Here is a 20,254-nt window from a genome sequence, read left to right as displayed (position 1 = left end):
AACGTAGAGAATAGTATGCGTCGGCTTCGGGAAGGGTGGTAGAGATTATTTTTTTATCAAATTCAGAGAAAGATACACGCGCCCACTGCCGCCGACCTGTTTGTATGGACAGCGAAGGCAATTAATTCCCCGTCTACATCCTTGAATTTTCGTTTCTAAATGATTTTTTAATAATACCGTGGATTTTCAATGAATAATCTAAAATATATTTGCTAATGTAAGGAGGTTTCTAATATGTTTGCGTTTCTCGATATATAAACTTAGATCACATGAATAGCTTAGAAGAAATATGACAAACAACACAAAAGGATAGCAGCAGTCCTTTTTATTGTGTGCGCATTTTTATCAGGATTCGGGAGGTTATTCTGAATACAAAATACAAAAGTTTACTAGGTGTTAAAACATTTATTACCTAAAGCGATGCAGTTGATGGATTTTTATAAAAACAACGTTGCTTTAAGGCAGTAAGTTTCACTCTCATTTCATACCAGATAGAAAAAATATTGTTTAATTGTATAAAAGAATAACTGCTGTATCTCGCGGCTTCTTCTTGTAGAGCAGATGCCATGGCAGAGCCATTTAAATCGACTTGATGGTAGAGTTACTACAGACATACTTCAAAAGTGCTCAACTAATAGGCCCACCTACTTTCATTTTTGAACTTCGATATAATAAATTAAGAATCATTTTTATTAAAAAAAAAAAAAATAATAACGAACTCCTCAGAATGTTTATTTACTTAAACCAATTTTGGCTTAAAGCTTAAATAACATAAGACGGGTGGTAACTGGGGCCTTTTAAAAAGCCTCCGTCATCCGTCTGCCTGTCAGCGGTGTTTTCAATCACGATGGTTGTTGTGCTTTTTTCTCAGCTGGCGTGTCTATAAGTCACACAAGAGTACTGATAAATTCCACTTGTTGACAGTTGACTTTGAAATTTGGTACAATGAAGCTGTATAAAAACCTAAAATTGTAATTAAGACAATTTGACAGCCTACCGTAGATGTGTTGTGTTTGGAACTGATTTATTTAGTCTTTAAAGATATATTTTAAGTTTGCAGATCACCAGCAGGGCTAGCAATGGCAGGAGACAAAAATTATATCCCCTGACAGTGGATATAATTAATTACATGTCCACCTGCTAAAGAATACAAGCATGTGAACCCCCCGTTTATTATTACTTATATGTTATTTGGATATTACTTCTACTTGTGCGCCAGTGCTCTGAGAGTTGTTAAAGCTGTGGGAGAACGTAAATTTTTATCCTTTCCCCTGGGAGATAATTATCACCTGCCCCTGCTAGCCGTGCAGGGACGCTACTACAGTTGCTTTTCACTAGAGGCTTTAATGTTTTTATAATACTATTTGTCTATAATGGTTTATGGGTTTTCCGTACAACATTATATACTAATAGTAACATAATATTAAAAAAAGCAGGCTATTAAACATATTTATTATTTATTTAGTTATTTAAATGAGTATATAATTAACAAGTAAGTATGTAAACTATATAAAAATGTAATTTATTATTACATAAAATATCAAAATAACAGATTCTCTGAGGTTCAGTTTGATAGAGTTAGTTCGATTGCAATATTTTTGACTGCATACGCATACATGGTATCGAGCATAAAGTGAAATGGATCGACTAAATGGTGTTACTGTCGCGTAAGGACTGAATACACAGCCATCGTCTACGTGCTTCAGTAGGTATTCCATCTTCGCGAAACGTTTCGATGCAAAACTCTTTCCCTTAGTAGGCACTACTGTTCTACATCCCCGCTCATTATATTCGATACCCACATCTAGAAATCTTTTGAAACAGCCTAGCCTGTATGAAGGTCCAAATGCAATTCGTTTTTCTTCCTTCACTGTATCACTGCGAATGCACTTTATCTTAAAGTGATGCTTTCGTGTGATGAAACTTTTATCATCTCCTCCCTCAAAGATATAATAACAGTAGGCGGGTGGAATTCTGGTTTCATTAAGACCGCATCTGTAGCAATATGATTTTACTGTTTCGTTTTTCGATGTAGTGGTCGTAATGTTCAAAGTTGTATTTTTAGTAGTCAAAATGGTCGAACTTGTTGAAGTGGGCGAGGTGACAGGACTAACAGTGATCGTATTGTTCAGAGGGCTCAGACTGGTCGTAGACATTGGAGGACTCGTATTGGTTGGAGAGACCATACTCGAATCATTTAGAGGGCCCTGTTCAGTGTTTTTTGAAGTTTCAGGTGTGGCTGAATTTCCTGTTTCAACATTTTTAAAATTTAATGCTTGAATTTTTATGTCACCAGCAAAGTCGTTTTAGGTCATTGAATAGTGCCAATTATGTTATACATAAATCGTTATAATAACATAAATTGACAAGTCTAAGTGGTTCGATCCCATTTATTGCGCTTTGTGAAAACTAAAGATTTTTCTAAATAATCGTTTTAGGCTTGCCGATTTAGTTTAATTTTAAGGTTTGAATTATTAGTCTACAGAATGTATAAAAAGTTTGAGAACTGTCTAACGACCTAACGACGGGGATTGATCGAACTGATTACAACAGAAATGGCACTAAATGGTCTCCATTGAAATATCATTCTTATTTATCAATTATTAATTTAAATACCATTATTGTAAATTTAATAAATCTTATTATACAATTTTTTGGACATTAAGATCATTGCTAAAAGACTAGTGGGTAATTTGATTCAGAATAATAATTTGTCTTAAAGTCTACTTAACTACTTAAGTATTAAAAATATTACCAATAAGTTGGTGCCATTTTGTATGTAATGACCAACGATCACTAGTAAAAAGGTAATGAGTGATTCGCAGTAATGTAATAAGTTATGATTTAACAAATAAGTATAGCGTGGTTCCCATATGCATATTGTTAAATCTCCATATAAAATTATTAAAATAAGTTACCTGAGCTTGATATGAACGATTTTCTAAGAAAATAAGATGGCCAAGTCTTTCGCATTTTACTAGAAGTTGTTAAAACAGATTTTATAGTAGGTCTAGATAAGAAGAAAGGTTCAGTGGGAAACTCAGGAAATTGTATACCCTCATCAAAGTTGTTAAAATCCTCATCAAAGTTGTTTATGTTAGTCCGCTTTCGGTTCCGTTCGGTAATATTTAATTTAATAATATGTGGAATGTGGTAAAAATCTTCCTCAGCGTGATCTATTTCATTGAAAACTTTCAAAAAACTTGATTTCATTGTAGTTTTAATATTTGTAAATTCAAAATCATATAAATCTTCCGTATATAGTGCTTTGGTGCTCTCTTGAGAAACGTATTCATAATGATTTTTCATTCGAGACAAAAGTGAACAAGAATTGTATTCAAGTAAACATATGATTTCGAAAATAAGTAAAATTGCTTGCATGCTACAAAAAATATATCAATGAAATCATGGCAAAATAATTGAGGTTCGTGCAATTCACAGCTTGATGAGCTTTTAATTATTGAAATGCATGTCATTCTAGTAATATATTAAATCAATGATGTCACTTGTAAAAACTTCTGAGAAACAGATATATAAATATATTTCATTGGCGATCAAAGAGGATAACTGTTTTAATTAAGAGAACAAACGAGGTCTTTGTTCCTTTTCCAAAATAATTATTGTTACATTGCTTTTTACTCTCCTTTAACTCCTTTTTGACTGGTTTTTATCGTCAATATAAGTGATGTAAAAATTAATAACTTGCATTTTAGCGAAAATATATAACCCTTTTCGCTTAAATCTTTAAACTATTCAACTATTTTCAACAGTTTATTTAAAATTTATGTAATACGACTTTGTGAAGGTCAATTAGGTATAAGTTAGAAAATATTATTATTTTATATTTATTATTAAAAGTTATTGAAAGCAGTTAGTTTCGCACTTGTATCTTAAAAAGACTGAACCAACGTAATTATGAATAGTACGAAAAATAGTTAATAATTATTTTACTGGCAAGACCAGGGACATATCTATGAACCATATTATTGTGTTTTATTCTTTATAGCCCAAAGAACTGCATTACCAACGTTACTCTTTTGGATCCATGAAGGATATTAAATATGTGAAAATAACTTTGTTACTAATGCAAGGCTCAAATTCACAGGATGTATCTCAAGGTTGAGATACATCCTGGAGATAGACACATTCATCTCGTGAAGGAAGGATTCATAAATAACATTCTTTGGGATTTTTGTTTTTAGGTATACTGTCAACAGTTTAAGGCCTACTCTAGCAGCCTTTTCATGTTTATTGAAACAAGTATTATTTATAAATATGTCTAAAACTAGAAAGAATATTAAATTACTTGATAACCTAATTTTAGTTAAAATTTATAAAGAATATTGATAATTGTGACCAGATTCGTCAAATTTACTTTCTTTGGGACTTTTGTTTTCATTTATACTGTCAACACTACTTTGTCGTTGAAGGGATTTTAAGTCTGAACAATTTCTATTTCTTTTAAGGCCTACTGTAGCATTATCGTGTTTATTGTTCTTCTCATCATGTTCTTCTTTTTTGTCTTCTTTCCCCTCTTCGTCGGTCTTTTCATTATCTATGGTTTGCAATACTTCGTCATCGCTCTCCGTGGTACTGATTGTAATTACTGGTATTACGGATCCAATTGAATCAGTTTGCTTTGAAAGGCTACTTGATGTTGAATCTTGTTTTTGTTTAAATTTTTTATCATTATTTTTTTCATCGATAATGTTGCCATTGTTTGTGTCTTCGTTAGCGGTAGCTTTACTACACTTTCCTATTGCATCTTCTTGTAGCGCACCATTTGTATCTGGATATTCTGATTTGATACATTGCTTGTTATCTTCGTATTTAAGCTTCATATTATTATCAGTTACAAATTCTACACCTGATTTCTTTTTAAATTCAGGAATTTTAGAGATTGTTATATCTTTTATTTTCAAAACTTCTTTTGGTAAAGATTCATGAAAGTCAGTATCAGTTTCTTCATCTATATTATGTGAGCACGTTATATCGTGAATATTATCTCCATTAGATTTTCGATCTATCATTGTGCCAACAATTTTTGCCAGTATTCCACCTAGAATTCCAGAATTATGTATAACATCCATTCAAAATATAAATTAGCAGAATCACGAAGTTTCTAATAAAACAAGTTACATTGTTATGATGAAAACGATTTGTGAGTTAAAAAAACGCATTAAATAGATAAAACAAAAATATTAAAAAAGTTCAAGGCGGAGCACGGACTGCGATTGGTAACTGAGATTGGAACTTCCTTTTGATATTTTTTGAGTTTGTTGAGGTATGCCAATGACTAATCTTGAAGTATATAGACTGACTGGCGCAGTGGGCAGCGAGCCTGCTTTCTGAGTCCAAGGCCGTGGGTTCGATTCCCACAACTGGAAAATACTTATGTGATGAACATGAATTTTTTTCAGTGTCTGGGTGTTTATCTGTATATTATAAGTATTTATGTATATTATTTATAGAAATATTCATTAGTCATCTTAGTGCCCATAACACAAGCTACGCTTACTTTGGGACTAGATGGCGATGTGTGTATTCGTAGTATATTTTTTTTTATTTAAAGATATAACGGTTAAATTAAATTAACTACATCTTATTATAAAAATAGAGGCTATTAAATAATATTGGAGGATAGCTGATTATGAAATAATCAATCTTAAAATTAAAATAATGAGATTCATTTGTCCAACCTAAAGGTGTAGAATAATGGCGGAAAGTTGTCGTCGGAATTTTTTTAGATAAATAATTATATACAATTTATCTCGGTTTCTTTTTGGTTTTCTTTTTCTAAGCGGGTATGTTTCCAACTTACTTTTAACAACGCACGCTTAAATAACTATAAATTATGAAGTTTGTCCTTTTTCTCGTTTTGACTTTGTATAGAATCAAACACTAAAAAGGTTAAGAGTAAATTTGAGAATTGCCTCTGGGTTGGGTTTTAGAAACTAACAATGCCTTAAAGATGTAAATCAAAAATAATTTGCGTGTATGAAGTCGCAGGCAATCACTCTGTACAATAAAAATGTAATGCTATATACTAAATAGTTCATACCTTTCTTTTTTACTGTCTTAGATTCCCTGTTTTCGTCCATTGCCGTTTTACGGTCATCTGAATCTATTGATTTGCTTATAGGTAGGGTTGGCAAAGCTTTTTTCCATCTGGCAAAAGGCGTATTGTCTATAGAGGATGAACCACCTCGTCTTCGTGTATCTGCTAATTGAAACATTTTCCTTCTCTCTTCTGTCCGCTCTCTTCTAAGTTGTATCTTAAATAAAAAAGCAACGCAATAAATAAGTTACCGCGAAAAAGAACAAAAAGGTAAGACTGATTTTATAAACACATAAATTAAAAATAGCTAAAGTTAGAAATAAAAAACTTGAAATCGTATCTAAAAGATTTCTTGAGACTTAATTGATTTGAAATAATTACATCAAAATTTTCTTACCTTTAAATCGTTATTAGCCTCTCTCAATGAGTTCGTTAATGAAGTTAAATAATATATAATAAGTATTAACAATACAAGAAGTGGTATCACTGTTGCTGGTGATGTAATATACTCAAGGGCAAACTTAAGACGATCAGGCAGGATTTTATAAATATTGTTTGTTATTATTTTATAAATTTTATCGTACTCTGAAAATGGTCCGCAATGCCATGATGGTGTAACCCAAACGATTGTGTACCCAACTGGTAAGACACATAGAAATAACATCGTCAACAGTAATGCCAAATAAAAATTATTGCTTTTGGATACTCTAAATACAACTTCATGGGGTACGTTACAAGTCATTACTGCCCAAGATCGAAGATACATCATAATCATTAGTTTAACTACGTTTAAAACAACTAGTCCAGGGGAGAAAAACATTCCCATCCACACCATTCCTTGGTTATTAATGAGGTGTAAAATATTTTCTGCTATCTTAAAGTCTCCATATTCTGGGCACTTCTTTTCTAGATCCCAACACCAACATTTATTCATGTATCTTACAAATAATGCTCGGAAGAAATCCATAAATAACGTACCTAGTAAAACGAACACCTAAAAAAGAAAAAGACGTTTTCATTTACATGTATTTCTAATATACCTTAATAGTAGACATATACTTACTAGATCCATCATTGTTAACTTGACCAATTCTTGGCCAAACATGGTTTCCCAACATAGCTTAAGTAGTTTTTTTCTTGTAGCTTTCGTTAAGTTATACATTTTTCTTTTATATTTATCTTGATAGACAGTATCTCTGATTGTAACATTTGTTTGATTTCGGTTCAAATCGTTCAAATCAACGTGTAAGGGTTTGCATTGTTTTACGTAGCATCGAATTAGCACAATTTTACAATTCGACATGTAAAATGTTTGAGTTATATTTTTATTATCACAATTTATAGAACAGTTAAATGATAAATCTGGACAAATTGACGCTCCTTCTGACAAACTTGGTTTGTATGAAGATTTACTTATTTCTTCAAGAGGCATATTAGAAAAGCTTGTTTCAGTTGAAAAGTCAAATGAATTAAGAAAATTCGTTTGTGTGGATGTACTTTTATCTGATTCTTTATTAATTGTACTGGTATCTATGAAACCTAATTTGTTGCTAGTGACTGGTTCTGTGTAATCGGTCTGAGGTGAATTTCTATTTGTTGTAAAAACAATGACATCTGAATCAGGGGAGCTTTGGGTTGATGTTCGACCAGTTTCGACTACTGTAGAATAATCTGTACTACTACTTCTGCTATATTCAGTGCTAGAAAATAGACTTTTCTCTAGTTCTGTTACAATATTAGTAGAAGAGTAAGGAAAATTGGACGTATAATCACTTGATTCATAATTTATATTTGATTGTAATGTTGATTCTAGATTCGTTGATGAGAATATATCGTAATTAATATCATATGTTTCACTATCATTTGCTTCGGTTCTAACATCGACGTATTCCTCATTTGCCGACGACATGCTTAAGTTTCTAATTTTTATAATTTCTTTTAAAAATGCTTCATCAGTATTGTTTGTATACTCTTTTATGTTTTCGGGATTTGATTCATATATAACATTTCTTCTTCTATTGCTTTTTTTAAATTTACCATTTGTAAATAAAGTGCCAGTAGATTCTGCTGTATTGCTTATAGGAATGGAAGTTGGCTGCTTTTCAGTTATTTGGTAAAATGTATGTTGAGACATTTGAATTGGCATGGTGAGCATTTCACATGGTAAGCAAGGGACAATAGTTTCTATACAAGAAGTGGGTAAACTCTTCGCTGAAGAAACTTTGATATCATGATGTGTAGCAAAAGTAAAATCGGTAGTGCTCATATTTAAATCGGGCTGTAACGAAACTAACTCTTTACTCATGCCTTCAATTTTACTGAACAAAGCAAATATGAGTGAATATAAGTTGAGCAGATTTAACAACATAATTCTGTAAAGAGCATAATCGGACAGTTAGTTCATTAACCTCCATAATGTGCACAATTCAAGTGAAATTAATATTATTACCTTAACCAAAACATACCTAGCAAGTTGTAATCTTAGTTGCTTTCTAGGATGATAATGTTCTAGAAATCCAAGAAGTTCAAAGAAAACAGGAAATGTTATTGAAATCACAGTAACCACAATAGTTGTTTCGTTCTCGCGCCACCAGATTCTAGTTTTAGAACTGTCACCGTCGTCCGACCGCGATACAACTGTTACAACTGCATAAGCCGATACAGCAAGTAAAACGAGAACACAAACATTGACTACACCTCGCAAAGACAGTATACGCCAGCTGAAATTTTTGAAAGAATATATATAGATTTATCTTATGTATAATTTACTTAATACAATAAATTTAAATAATATATTGTTAATATCTGACTTCCTCAAATTTTTCTTCTTCTCTGCTTCTTCCAGTAATGCTTCTTTAAATCCTAAAATAACAGATGCTATGCGGTTATGTGCTGTTTCAGCATTACCAATCATAAAGTCCCAACCAGTAAAAAGTTTCCACGAAAAAATACATTCATCTTCTTTTTCCGAAAGTTTGGACATACGTGAATTTTCTGCCATCCTGGGAACAATAAATGACAAAATATAATTTCGACGAATAATATTAATTCATAGTTATTAAGCATTTTTAATTTAAGTAACAACTGCCTAAACAACGACTAAATTTTTAAATTATTTGTCGGTTGAATAATTAGCTATTATTTTATTATTATAAATTCAAGTTTTGATGTATGTTTCATCTAGGAGAAATTTAGCACAGAGATAAATTATGATCTGGAATCGAAAAACAACAACAAGTTAAAGTTATGAGTAAAATCTGCAATGCATTGCATATGGACATTGATGATCAAAAGGGTGACAATCCTAAAATAACTTACTTCCTCAGTATGGCGACAAAGCTATAAACATATACGACTAATCCTGTTAGAAAGTATGCAAGAGGCATTCTGTACTCCGGCCGTTCGACGTTGCTGTAATACCCGTAGAAGATAGCAGAATATTTGAGTGCACCTTCGAATTCCCAAAGTGTCAGAAGGTTTGTCGCATTTCGGCGTTCATCTTCCATTATAATTTTTCTCTCACCATCTTGTGTAGGATTCTCTGTCAGGTACTATATAATTATTATTATTTTGAGGTCATGTTATATCAATAGCAGTTGATACATGCCTGATTTTTATTTATAAAAATATAATTATAAATCGAACATAATCAAATTGGAAAAAAACCACTGTGTTGCTAGGAGTAAATATACTTTGTTAGCTTCAGTGGGGAACCCATAAAGCGGGTAAAGCACAACAATATTTAAGTTTTCATTTTCTCTCATGGATGTGTTGAAATTTGGCATAAAGTTATGTACAATTGTTGCGAAATATCTGTATTCAAATCCAAATCAGTGGATCATATGAAATGGACCGCATTCTAAAGTTTGTCTTTTTAAACATATTTAATAATAGCATTCCTACTGTTTTATCCGTTTTTATGTGCAAAGACAAAGTGTTGTCGATATTCCTGAGAGTTCGGTAAAGTAACTATTTAGGAGAGTTGTAAAAAGTTGAAATACGATGCGCCTGAATTTGATTATTATAATAACATTCTTACCTCAGGAATTATAACAAACACCAGAAGTACGAATCCAATTACCAAGTTGACCCAAAATAACCACCTAAGAAAAGTAAAATATGAAGCTACAACCGAGCCAAAGTGTGATTCAATTTCTTTGATTCTTAACTCCCAGGGTATTAACAAATTGGAGGTGTTAGCTGCTTCTCGTTTTAGTTGTTGCCATTTCTTAAAATAATTTATAAACATTAATAGAAAAATCACCACATATATTTTCTAACGATATAAAAACTTACCGTTGCTAACAAAATATTAAATCTTGCGTAAATATCTCTCGTACTTTTAGATTGCGCAAGTCTTTCTTGTAGTTGCCCTTCATGACGTTTAATATAACCTTTGGCCTTAAAGTAAAAATTGAATAACTTAACTCAATGTCGTAGTTGTTGTTTCATATTAGTATAGATATATTTTATATGTAGCTAGACTATTTTAATACTGCTTTATTTATTCGCAGAACATAGTGCTTTAATTTTCGCATATACATATTTCAATTAATTTATTGTATTATGTCGATGATAACTAAATATATTACCTGATGAACAATTTTTAATTTTCTTCTCATACCAAGCGGTTGCTGTTTTACAGATCCTAGTACCTCTTTATGAAGGTGAATATTTTCAAATATTTGTTCCTGTGTCACTATTGGTTGATCATCGATAGATATTGCTGTACTGTAAGCAATGAAGCTATAATTGATCATCAAGATTATATTATAGAATAATAAGCATACCCTGAGGATGCTCCGGTTTCGGAGCGAAACTTGCGTAGAAAGTACATTGCCGATGATCTTTTTGGTGTGGAGTGCAAAGATTGAAGAAATTATAAATTACACCATACAGATTCTCCTGCTTATCACGGAGTATAGTAAATTAAGTTAATTTTCATAATAAATTAATTCAAATCGGAAACATACTATTAAGTAGGTTACTCACTCGCCAGAACTAGTAGTGAATACAGAGGAGCGTCGCCTGGAACGCGTCTCGTCAGCCAAGAATGGGGAAGAAGGTCTTCTAGCTCGCCCTTTACGCGAGCGCCGTACGCTTGCCCTACGATGACGTAGCACGGCACTGAGGCTTGCTGAATAATCTTCGTCTTCAGAACCATCTAAGAATTTATGTACCAACTAATATAACTATTACTACTAACCCCTAAAAAATGAACCCCATACGGCCCATTATAGGGCACGGCTACCAATCCATTCTGAGTGGAGACCCGTGCCCTGTAGTGGGTCAGCAATTGAGAATGAGAATTTAACGCAAAATTAATAAAGATTAGAATATTATAGAACGTACATTATACAAAAATATAAAAAATAAAGTGATCGCTCAGCTGTATTATTTAAATCGCTTGGCTTGTTTTATGGTACTAAAGGACAGTTTGAAAGTATTGAAACTACGTTATTTACATGTAATTAGCAGGTCATAGATATATCCATTGATTTGATAAGTTACTATGAAATATCTATCTTTATGCTATTGGATTATAGATCTCTATTAAGCTATCTTAGACGAAAGAACTCATCAAAAATTTGAAAGCACTGACCTCCCGTGGATGGAGAAAACTTGACTTCATTATTAGCAGGTATTTCAGAAGGCAAGTGGGAGAGGTTGACTCCAGAAGACGTCATACTGCCAGGGTCAGCCCACGTCACAGACAAACGGTCTACGGACGGCTGAGGAGACGACGGCGGCCGGTCATAAGAACCCTTCAACAAAACCAGTAGATATTTGTGATTATCGTAAATCACATCTTTAACTTAAAATAAAAAATAAAACCGCTTGCCAAAGCATCTTATACGTCCAGTTAAGAATAAAGCCTAGATAATAACGTATTTTTTATCCAAATACGTGAAATAATATTTTAAATTCACTGCTTCAGGAGAGGAATGGTACAAAATAATTTACAGGACAAAAATTGTATTTTATGAAATTCGATTTGATATTATAGATACTCGATGAAAATGTACGACGCCCGCAAGATCGAGCGATGCGAGAGTTTTGAAAATCTCACGTGAAAGTTTGTTTCATGAGCTTCAAAGTATCTTATGCCAGTCTTCAACATACAATCGCCAAGATCGGTCCAGCTGTTAAGCCGAGCATTAATAGAGAAAGAAACGTAAAGCACACACACACAAACGGCCATACTTTCACTGTTACATTATGTATAAATGTATAAACTTAACTTAAAATTCACAAACAGTAATAAGTTCTAAAATTGTTATTCATGGATGATTTCTTAGGAGAATTCGGTACCCGATTTTGCATAACCTAATTTACTTCCCTTTATTAACTCCACATAGGTTTCTTTTACATACTCGTAGGTTTGTGGTTTTTTTTTTGAGAACATTTTTTATTGAACCTGTTATCAAAAATCACAAATCTACACAAAGGAATTCGAAGAGCACCTTAAGCCATCGCGTCGATGGTTGTTAGCATTAAAAAGTTAAACTTAGTAATTTAAGCCCTCCAACCCGTATTATAGTAGAGTGGAGGGTTTGAGCTCTATGCTCCTCACAAATGAAAGAGGAAGCCAGTCAGTGCCTAGCAAAGGGACAGTAAAAAACTGATGATAAAAAAGCGTAAGTGAAAATTGTTGTGCGAAGGAGTGCGTACCTCAATTTATGTTCCATTGTATGTGACCATTTTATGTTTAATAAAAATAAGTAAAGTGATGATTTAGCACTTAGCACTCGTTATGAACAATTACAATTGTTATTTCTATTTTGTTTTCTAAACCAGGATAACACCAAGGAAATTATATTAAAATTAGCTTTGAATTAATCGTTTGTTGTGAATTTTATGATAAAAGATTTACTAGAATCGGTGACAAGAATTATTAATATGAGAAATATCTGAGGGAAACATAACAAAAAAAAACATTTTATAAATTAAAATACCCACTACAATTTGTGTGGAAAATTCTTAACCAATTTCGATTAGATCTTTTAAAATACTTCAGAAATGGATTACTTAAACTTTATTAATTTTCGTCTTTTAGTATCAGAACACATACACAAAATTCGGTTTTGTTATTTTATTTAATTTATTAATTACCTATACCTACATATATAAGAAGCTTTAGCTAAGTCTTTTGATTTACACTAATAGCGTAAAATAAAGTATTAAAACAGATCACTGTTAAATCGGATAAATCACAGGTTCCATAAAATACGTAAGCGGCAATAAAAAATAATATAATCTAGACCAAGGAAACAAATAGAAAATATGAAAACTTAGTTCTCAACAACATTGGATACAAGTTCGCGACCTGAGGCGTGCAATCGGACTGTTGTGTATCGGTGGATGGTCGGACTGAACAATTAATTAAACGATTTATGGCACCGTTCAGGTGGTTTGCGTAGCACCTTGCTTTGATACTGTATCATGTAAGGATCACTCCACAGTACGAATAATTTGTTCAAGATATTTTGATAAAAACTAAAGGACTTAATCCATACTTAGTATAGTAAGTAGGGTTGTCTGTTACTGTTTCACATTGCGTGCATGCATTTTGTATCAAGAATATCCGTTGGAAAATTTTTGAACAAGTTACTGAATGAAGTAGCTAGAACTCGTCTTGATGAAGTAGGCAATCAAAAATATTATGACAACTTAATATTATTGAAAAAAAATAAAGAATACATGGAATTAAATAAATCATAGAATGAATAACCATAGAAATTAAAAAAAAAAACACACACAATTTGCTATTTTTAAACATATTTTTTTGACATTTCTAAATATCGAGATTAATATTTAAACAGTTCTTCCTATCTTTAGTGAAAGGAGTAGCTCAGGGAAGTTTTGAAACAGGGTGCGCACCCTGTTTCAAAAATTTACGCTGAAAATATGAAGTGAATTGCGCTGTAAGAACATTATAAATAACGATGTACTTTCTCCGTGAAATTACACTGAGGATAGGGTAAAATTAAAATATTTATCACAATAAAAATTTTTCAAGCATTCCAATCCATCCAGTACTTTCAACTTAAGGCTTTTTTTAAATAAACTGATAGCTATATACTGACAAAAAAATAAACCACTGGGTTATCATTCAAAGTAATCTAAATAATATACTTATCTAATTGAGCTTGGGTAAAAAGTACACAAAAACACCTTTTTATACTTTGTGTAAAAATATAAATCATTCTGTCGATTGCTTTTTGAGTTATACGACCAGTTTTATGTTTGTAGACTAGAATACTTGAATTATAATTTTTAAAATATTTTTAACTAGCCCGCTTTTTTTTCGGTTTCCATAAAAATTATGAAAAATATTCTATGTTTTTTGTTGTATCTCTGAAGCATAGAAGATACAAAATTTGACTAAAATCGGTGCATAGGTAAAATCAAAAAAACAAGCACGTTGAATTTTTAGCTTAAGATAATATATTATAATATAGATTGACAATAGGCATAAGGAAAATAGATATAGATATGAGTGTGACATGAGCTTTATCATAGAAAATTAGGACTGCCCGTTCGTCGTTATTGTAAGGCGTGGCGGACAATTTATTGTCTTGTAACTATACGTATATATGTAAAGCAGCACGTTAAAATATATGAAAGATTCAAAGTAAATTATTTTAATAATACTTCGGCATACTATGCGCGAATCTTTTTTACGATTCTTCATTTTATTAATTAAATGTATACCTATACTAACTCCAATTAGGAGTAGGTATTGGAGTTATTTTTCTTAATATATCATTTTGCATGAATTTGAGCGCCAAAAGGCTGATTTTTTAATCGTTACACTAATCGGTAACCTTCTTGAGGAATAAAGTCATTTCTTTACAAAATTTGTTTTCAAAACGTCATCTTTACCTGATCCTAAGTCAATTCTTAAATTGCGATTGTAAAATCGGCTAAATTAAATCTTATATTTTTGTTAATTTTTTGTGTTTTATATGTTTATATTAAACACAGACTTCTTATCTGTGTCTAGTTTTAGTTTCGTAAAAAAATATACAAACACACCCAGAGAATTGCCGTGACAGAGAGCAGTCAGTCTTTGAGCGCCAATGACTGACTGCTAATCGCCGATTCTGATTAGCTATTTGAATCAGGGCTGACGGCACAGGTAAAAAATCTTTTTTTCTTTTGTTAACGATCCTGTTAACAAAGTGTCTTATCCGAAAAGGGGCAACAAACAAAAGCTGCGGAGGGCTCTTCGGCTTACCGCCAAACTCAACTAACTGCCCAGTATCGGATTAAGGTTATATTTAATAAATTTAGTGCGATGCTCGTTTGGAAATTGTTTTGTATAGTCAAAATATTTTATTACCAAATTTTTTTGTATATGTTATCCTGAGAATTTTATTCAGAAAAAAATACAGTTTAACGATCGTTTTTTTATCCTAGCTAATTCTTAGTATTCGTAAGTGTTTTTATATTATTCCAAATCTATATATATAAAAGAGAAAGTGTGTGGGTATGTTCGTATAGGCTCCGAAACGGCTGGACCGATTTCAATGAAACTTTCAGGGAATCTCCGGATTGACCTGGCAAGTAAACCTGTAAAGTTTGGTGACGATCGCAGAACTCCTATTTTTGAACTGTCAAACTGTCAAACTGTCTGAGAAATAAATGATTTAATATACTCGTATTATGAGACTTAAATTAAAAATTTTATGATTTAAGTTTATTGTTTAAATAAAATAAAGCAAAATCTAGCCCGGCGAAGCGGGCTGGGTACGCTAGTATACTTTAAAAATGAAGCTTAATTTTCTATTCGCAGAGTATGGCATATTAAGCTTCCCTTGAGAGGAGAGCGAGCGAAGAAGAGCTTAGAATTTATCCAGTAGGAGAGATTCTGGACTCGTTATTTTTACTTTAAGGCAAATACGAGTTTAATAACAATATTATGGAAGATTTAATACAGCAACCGTCCAAAAAATCTTTAAAATAACAATGCGTAGAGTATGATAAACGATTGCATTTTTATTTAAACTGTAAAGATGTTTTAATAACTTAGTTTTTAGAAAATATCAATACTTGAATTGTAAACTATATTTGCATGAACTCACAAAATCTCCAAGCACTTCGAATATATTGTAAAATTCAAGTATTGATATTTTATAAAAACTAAGTTATCGAAGCATCTTTTTCAGGAAAAGCTATTAATTGTTCGAATCAACACCACTCCTAATGGGTTAGATGGAATCGCTGTACGAAATTAAACCATCAACTAAAAGGTAGGTAAATCTGAATAAATTGGTAATATGAGACGCAGCCCTGTACGCTCATTCCATTAACTAGCTCCACCCCCACGTTTTATAGCACACCGCATAATAATTAAGAAGTGATTTTTTTACGGACAAAAGGTCAATGTGGTCGATAAATTGTGTTTTAACTAAGTATATTATAAGCTAAGAGATGTTATCTCCCCGAAACTATTTACCGCTGCGTTGGAGGACGTCTTTAAGCTTCTGGAATGGAACGGACTTGGCATCAACATTAACGGCGAGTACATCACTCAACTTCGGTTTGCCGACGATGTAGTCATAATGGCAGAGACTCTGGGAGACCTAAATACGATGCTCGATGGCCTCAGCAGAGCTTCTCAACAGGTTGGCCTACGAATGAACATGAGCAAGACGAAGATTATGTCTAATGCTCATGTTCCGCTTCAACCAGTAATCGTTGAGAACACTGCACTCGAAATTGTTGACGAATACGTATACCTAGGACACACGATCCAGTTAGGTAGGTCCAATTTCGAGAAGGAGGTGAACTGCCGAATCCAACTCGGATGGGCAGCGTTCGGGAAACTCCGTGCCATCTATTCGTCAGAAATCCCTCAGTGCCTGAAGACGAAAGTCTTCGAACAGTGCGTGTTGCCAGTGATGACCTATGGCTCTGAAACATGGTCGTTAACTATGGGCCTCATAAGAAGGCTTAGAGTCACTCAGCGGGCGATGGAGAGAGCTATGCTCGGAGTATCTCTACGCGATCGAATCAGAAATGTGGAGATTCGTAGAAGAACCAAAGTTACCGACATAGCTCAACGAGTCGCGAAGCTTAAGTGGCAATGGGCCGGGCACATAGTTCGGAGAAAGGATGGACGTTGGGGTCCCAAGGTGCTGGAATGGCAGCCCCGTACTGGTAAGCGCAGCGTTGGTCGACCCCCAACGAGGTGGACAGACGACATTAAGCGCGTCGCAGGTAGCCGTTGGATCCAAGCGGCTCAGAATCGTGGAACTTGGAACTCCCTACAAAAGACCTATGTCCAGCAGTGGACATCTATCGGTTGATGTGATGATGATGATGATGATGATATTATAAGCATACTCTTAAGGCTGTGTATTCACCAATTAGTATTTTTGCAAAAACTAGTACTCCATAACTTAAAAATAACTAACCACAGAACTAAGAGCACACATAAACCGTGTACACGACTAACACAGAAGCACCAATAACCACTCCAAATTCCATTTAGCAGTTGAAAGTAATTTGAAAATGGAAAAAAAAATAGCTAGTAACATTCCGCGGCCCGCAGGTGTGAAGTGCGCGGGGCGTTTTCACTGTTTTTTGAAAAAATGAATTACTAAATTTATTCTGTATTTTTTAAACAATTATATCCTCATACATTATCATCATCCTGAAACAGTTCATGCTCAGTAGAGCGTGTACAATGATCGAATGAGCATGCAAGTACATATTGATATTTTCTCAATATTAATTAAGAGTGGGATTAAGACCCACCACGCTACTCCAATTCAGGTTGGTGGGTTTCATAATTTCTTAAAGTGTCTCATAAAGTTTTTTTTTGTGCATCTATGGTAGAACGGCGTTAATTAGACTGGAGTGTGAATTATCATGGTTAATTATAAACTTAAACATCATTTCACTCTTCTCTCACTCCGGTGCCCACTTGCCATAGCTTCGTCGATCTACATGAAAGTGAATTTACTTCTGATTTGCGAATTCAAGGGACCCTCTATAAAATGTTTCCTATTACACTACCCTTATTGCCCCGTTACCTAAAAAACCGCTTCATAGAAGTAGGTACATACTCTATGTTCAAATTTCATATCTACGATTTGCTTCTTCTTACGATCTTACGAAGGAGACTTTTGCAAATAAATGTGTGAGTTAGATTTTTTTACCCGCAATATTAACATGAGCCTCTATCAGAGATCTGTCTATTTTTGATTTATATCTTAGTAAACTTATAATTGATAATGGTGTTTTTGTTTTTCTAACAATTAAACTATTGAAAATTTCAACTTAACTCACGCATTAAGTTGCAGGGGTATTAGTTGTTACAACAGACGAAGTCACTCGATAAGGGTTCGTTTTAAAGTATTCGTTTTGTGTAGATGTTAATGTTTATGTTGGATTTTCAAATATTTGTGAGAAAAAAACCGATATGTTTGTATTAGCGGACGACAGATATATACAAGATGAGAAATTGTACACACGAAGTCGAAGGCAATAGATAAAAAATGTATGGTATTTCCAGTATTTTAACTTTTTAAAATTACGGCATATTTAGAAGTTGTACATCTCAGTGATAACACTTGGAAAGGATATTAAAGCTATCGATAACGGTAAATATCACTGACATGTTATTAAACTTAGCAAACGCTCCATAGCTGGTCGTGGAACTAGAATAAGGGAGAGCAGGATTAGGATGAGCTCTAAATCCATGTTTTTTTGACTTTCAAAAAGTCCGGATTGATTAATTGGTTGATACACCTTTGCTCCGAACTACATAGGCATGGTTTCTATTGCTTCCTTGTAAACGCAGTAAAAGCAGGAGAGGTGTCATAAACTACTAAAAACTTGTAACTGAGGGTTATAAACGCGAATTATTTGATATTAATAAACCGATACCGAGCTAAGAAGAGATTCTCAAGTTCAGTCTTAAACATTATTTGACCGATATTAAAATAGTTACTAAATAGTAAATAAATTAAATTAAAGTTTGATATACCTGGGGTGTCAATTCTAATTTAGTATCAACTATAGACCTCTGCCGTGGCTCCAACTTCAATATTCCTCTCTCCTTACTCTGAAAAAAAAAGGTATTCAAATCCAAGCCATACATCAGTTTTAAAATAGACTTAACAGTACATAAATAATATACTACATAATTCTGGTAAATAACTTCACTACGTCTCTTTACACAGTCTGTCTGTCCCTTTATATCAGTGGCGTGCATTGGGTTTCTTACCAGGGTATGCAGACACCAGGAAAATTGTATAAAAAGGCACGAATTCTCCTCCTATTCCAGTTATATATCAATGTTAGGGTATGCAGTGCTTTTGTGCATGTATGGAGTGCACGCCACTGCTTTATATGCTTAGATCTTTAAAACTAGGCAACGAATTTTAAGTTATTTTTAACAGATAGAGTGTCCCAAGAGAAAGGTTTATATGGATAATAAAGTAGAGAAACTCTGATAATTATGGGGTTTCTTATGTTATGTCGTTAAAAAAATCATTGTTTTGCGCCTACTTTGCAAACGCTGGCTGTACCCTACGAGATATAGGTACGATACGCTGAATCAAAATAGTATTGTAAACTGTTTTAAAAAATAATTTTATTAAAACCGGTACAATAATCTTTAAAATGGCGTGTACAATATTAATTTTGATACTGTATTAAAAAATATATAAAAAAAGCTTTTTAAATCCGTATATCAGTTTTAGACATAAGATGATACAGAAACACAGATAAAATAGTAAAAAATAAAAAAAGACACGCCTTAAAAACAAACAATTTTTAAAAATCGGGTAGACGACGTAATATCAAACACGAATGTTCGCCCTCTAGTCGAAACAACAAGAACTTTTATACAATAAAAGCAGTGTCTCCATCCATCAAGAAATATAAGTTTTTGTAAAATCAAATTATTGTAAAAGTTATTTAAATTCTGGTTTAATTATTTTACTACCGAGCAATACAAAAATAAAGCTTTCTTTAAATAAGTACTGGACCTTAAATATAATGTAACGAAGATACATAAATATCATCCAGATACTCGATACAAGATCTCCAAGAACCTATAACCGGTTGTGACTAACTTAAAGGTCCCTATTATTCCCATATAGGATCTCCCCGTAAGGTTTCATAATATCTTAAATAATACTGGTACATGATCATCCAGACGCTAACACCCCTTGTAGT

The 20,254-nt window shown here is 32.9% G+C and overlaps 2 protein-coding genes across 2 annotated transcripts; both read right to left on the bottom strand.

Annotated features, from left to right (window-relative positions):
- Positions 1-278: 278 nt before the first annotated feature.
- LOC120636562 lies at positions 279-3,381 on the bottom strand. The gene is made up of 3 exons (XM_039908099.1): positions 3,057-3,381; positions 1,551-2,248; positions 279-365 (listed from the first exon to the last, which is right to left on the bottom strand). Exons 1-3 carry the CDS (start codon positions 3,379-3,381, stop codon positions 279-281), a joined length of 1,110 nt encoding a protein of 369 aa, XP_039764033.1.
- Positions 3,382-4,331: 950 nt separating this feature from the next.
- On the bottom strand, positions 4,332-19,127 carry LOC120636559. The gene is made up of 13 exons (XM_039908095.1): positions 19,059-19,127; positions 11,661-11,823; positions 11,051-11,222; positions 10,651-10,789; positions 10,355-10,459; positions 10,098-10,286; positions 9,377-9,609; positions 8,869-9,060; positions 8,524-8,778; positions 7,122-8,430; positions 6,891-7,052; positions 6,062-6,275; positions 4,332-5,059 (listed from the first exon to the last, which is right to left on the bottom strand). The coding sequence occupies exons 2-13, from the start codon at positions 11,743-11,745 to the stop codon at positions 4,332-4,334; spliced, it is 3,783 nt and encodes a 1,260-aa protein (XP_039764029.1). The 5' UTR covers positions 11,746-11,823; positions 19,059-19,127.
- Positions 19,128-20,254: the final 1,127 nt, after the last annotated feature.

The sequence above is a fragment of the Pararge aegeria genome, chromosome Z (assembly GCF_905163445.1).
Source record: "Pararge aegeria chromosome Z, ilParAegt1.1, whole genome shotgun sequence".
NCBI lineage: Eukaryota > Metazoa > Arthropoda > Insecta > Lepidoptera > Nymphalidae > Pararge > Pararge aegeria.
Note: the sequence above shows the minus strand (reverse complement) of the source record. Positions and strands in the feature narration are given on the sequence as shown.

Bases quoted from the DNA above. Each gene is read 5' to 3' on its own strand.
- LOC120636559 (XM_039908095.1), bottom strand. From the start codon at position 11,745: ATGACGTCTTCTGGAGTCAACCTCTCCCACTTGCCTTCTGAAATACCT. The intron at 7,053-7,121 runs GTAAGTATATGT...TTTCTTTTTTAG, and splicing joins AGTTAACAATGATGGATCTA to GTGTTCGTTTTACTAGGTAC. The intron at 5,060-6,061 runs GTATGAACTATT...CTGGAATTCTAG, and splicing joins TAAGACAGTAAAAAAGAAAG to GTGGAATACTGGCAAAAATT.
- LOC120636562 (XM_039908099.1), bottom strand. From the start codon at position 3,381: ATGCAAGCAATTTTACTTATTTTCGAAATCATATGTTTACTTGAATAC. The intron at 2,249-3,056 runs GTATACAATTTC...ATGTTGAAACAG, and splicing joins TTTTAACAACTTTGATGAGG to GAAATTCAGCCACACCTGAA. The intron at 366-1,550 runs GTTATTTTGATA...TTTTGTATTCAG, and splicing joins AACTGAACCTCAGAGAATCT to AATAACCTCCCGAATCCTGA.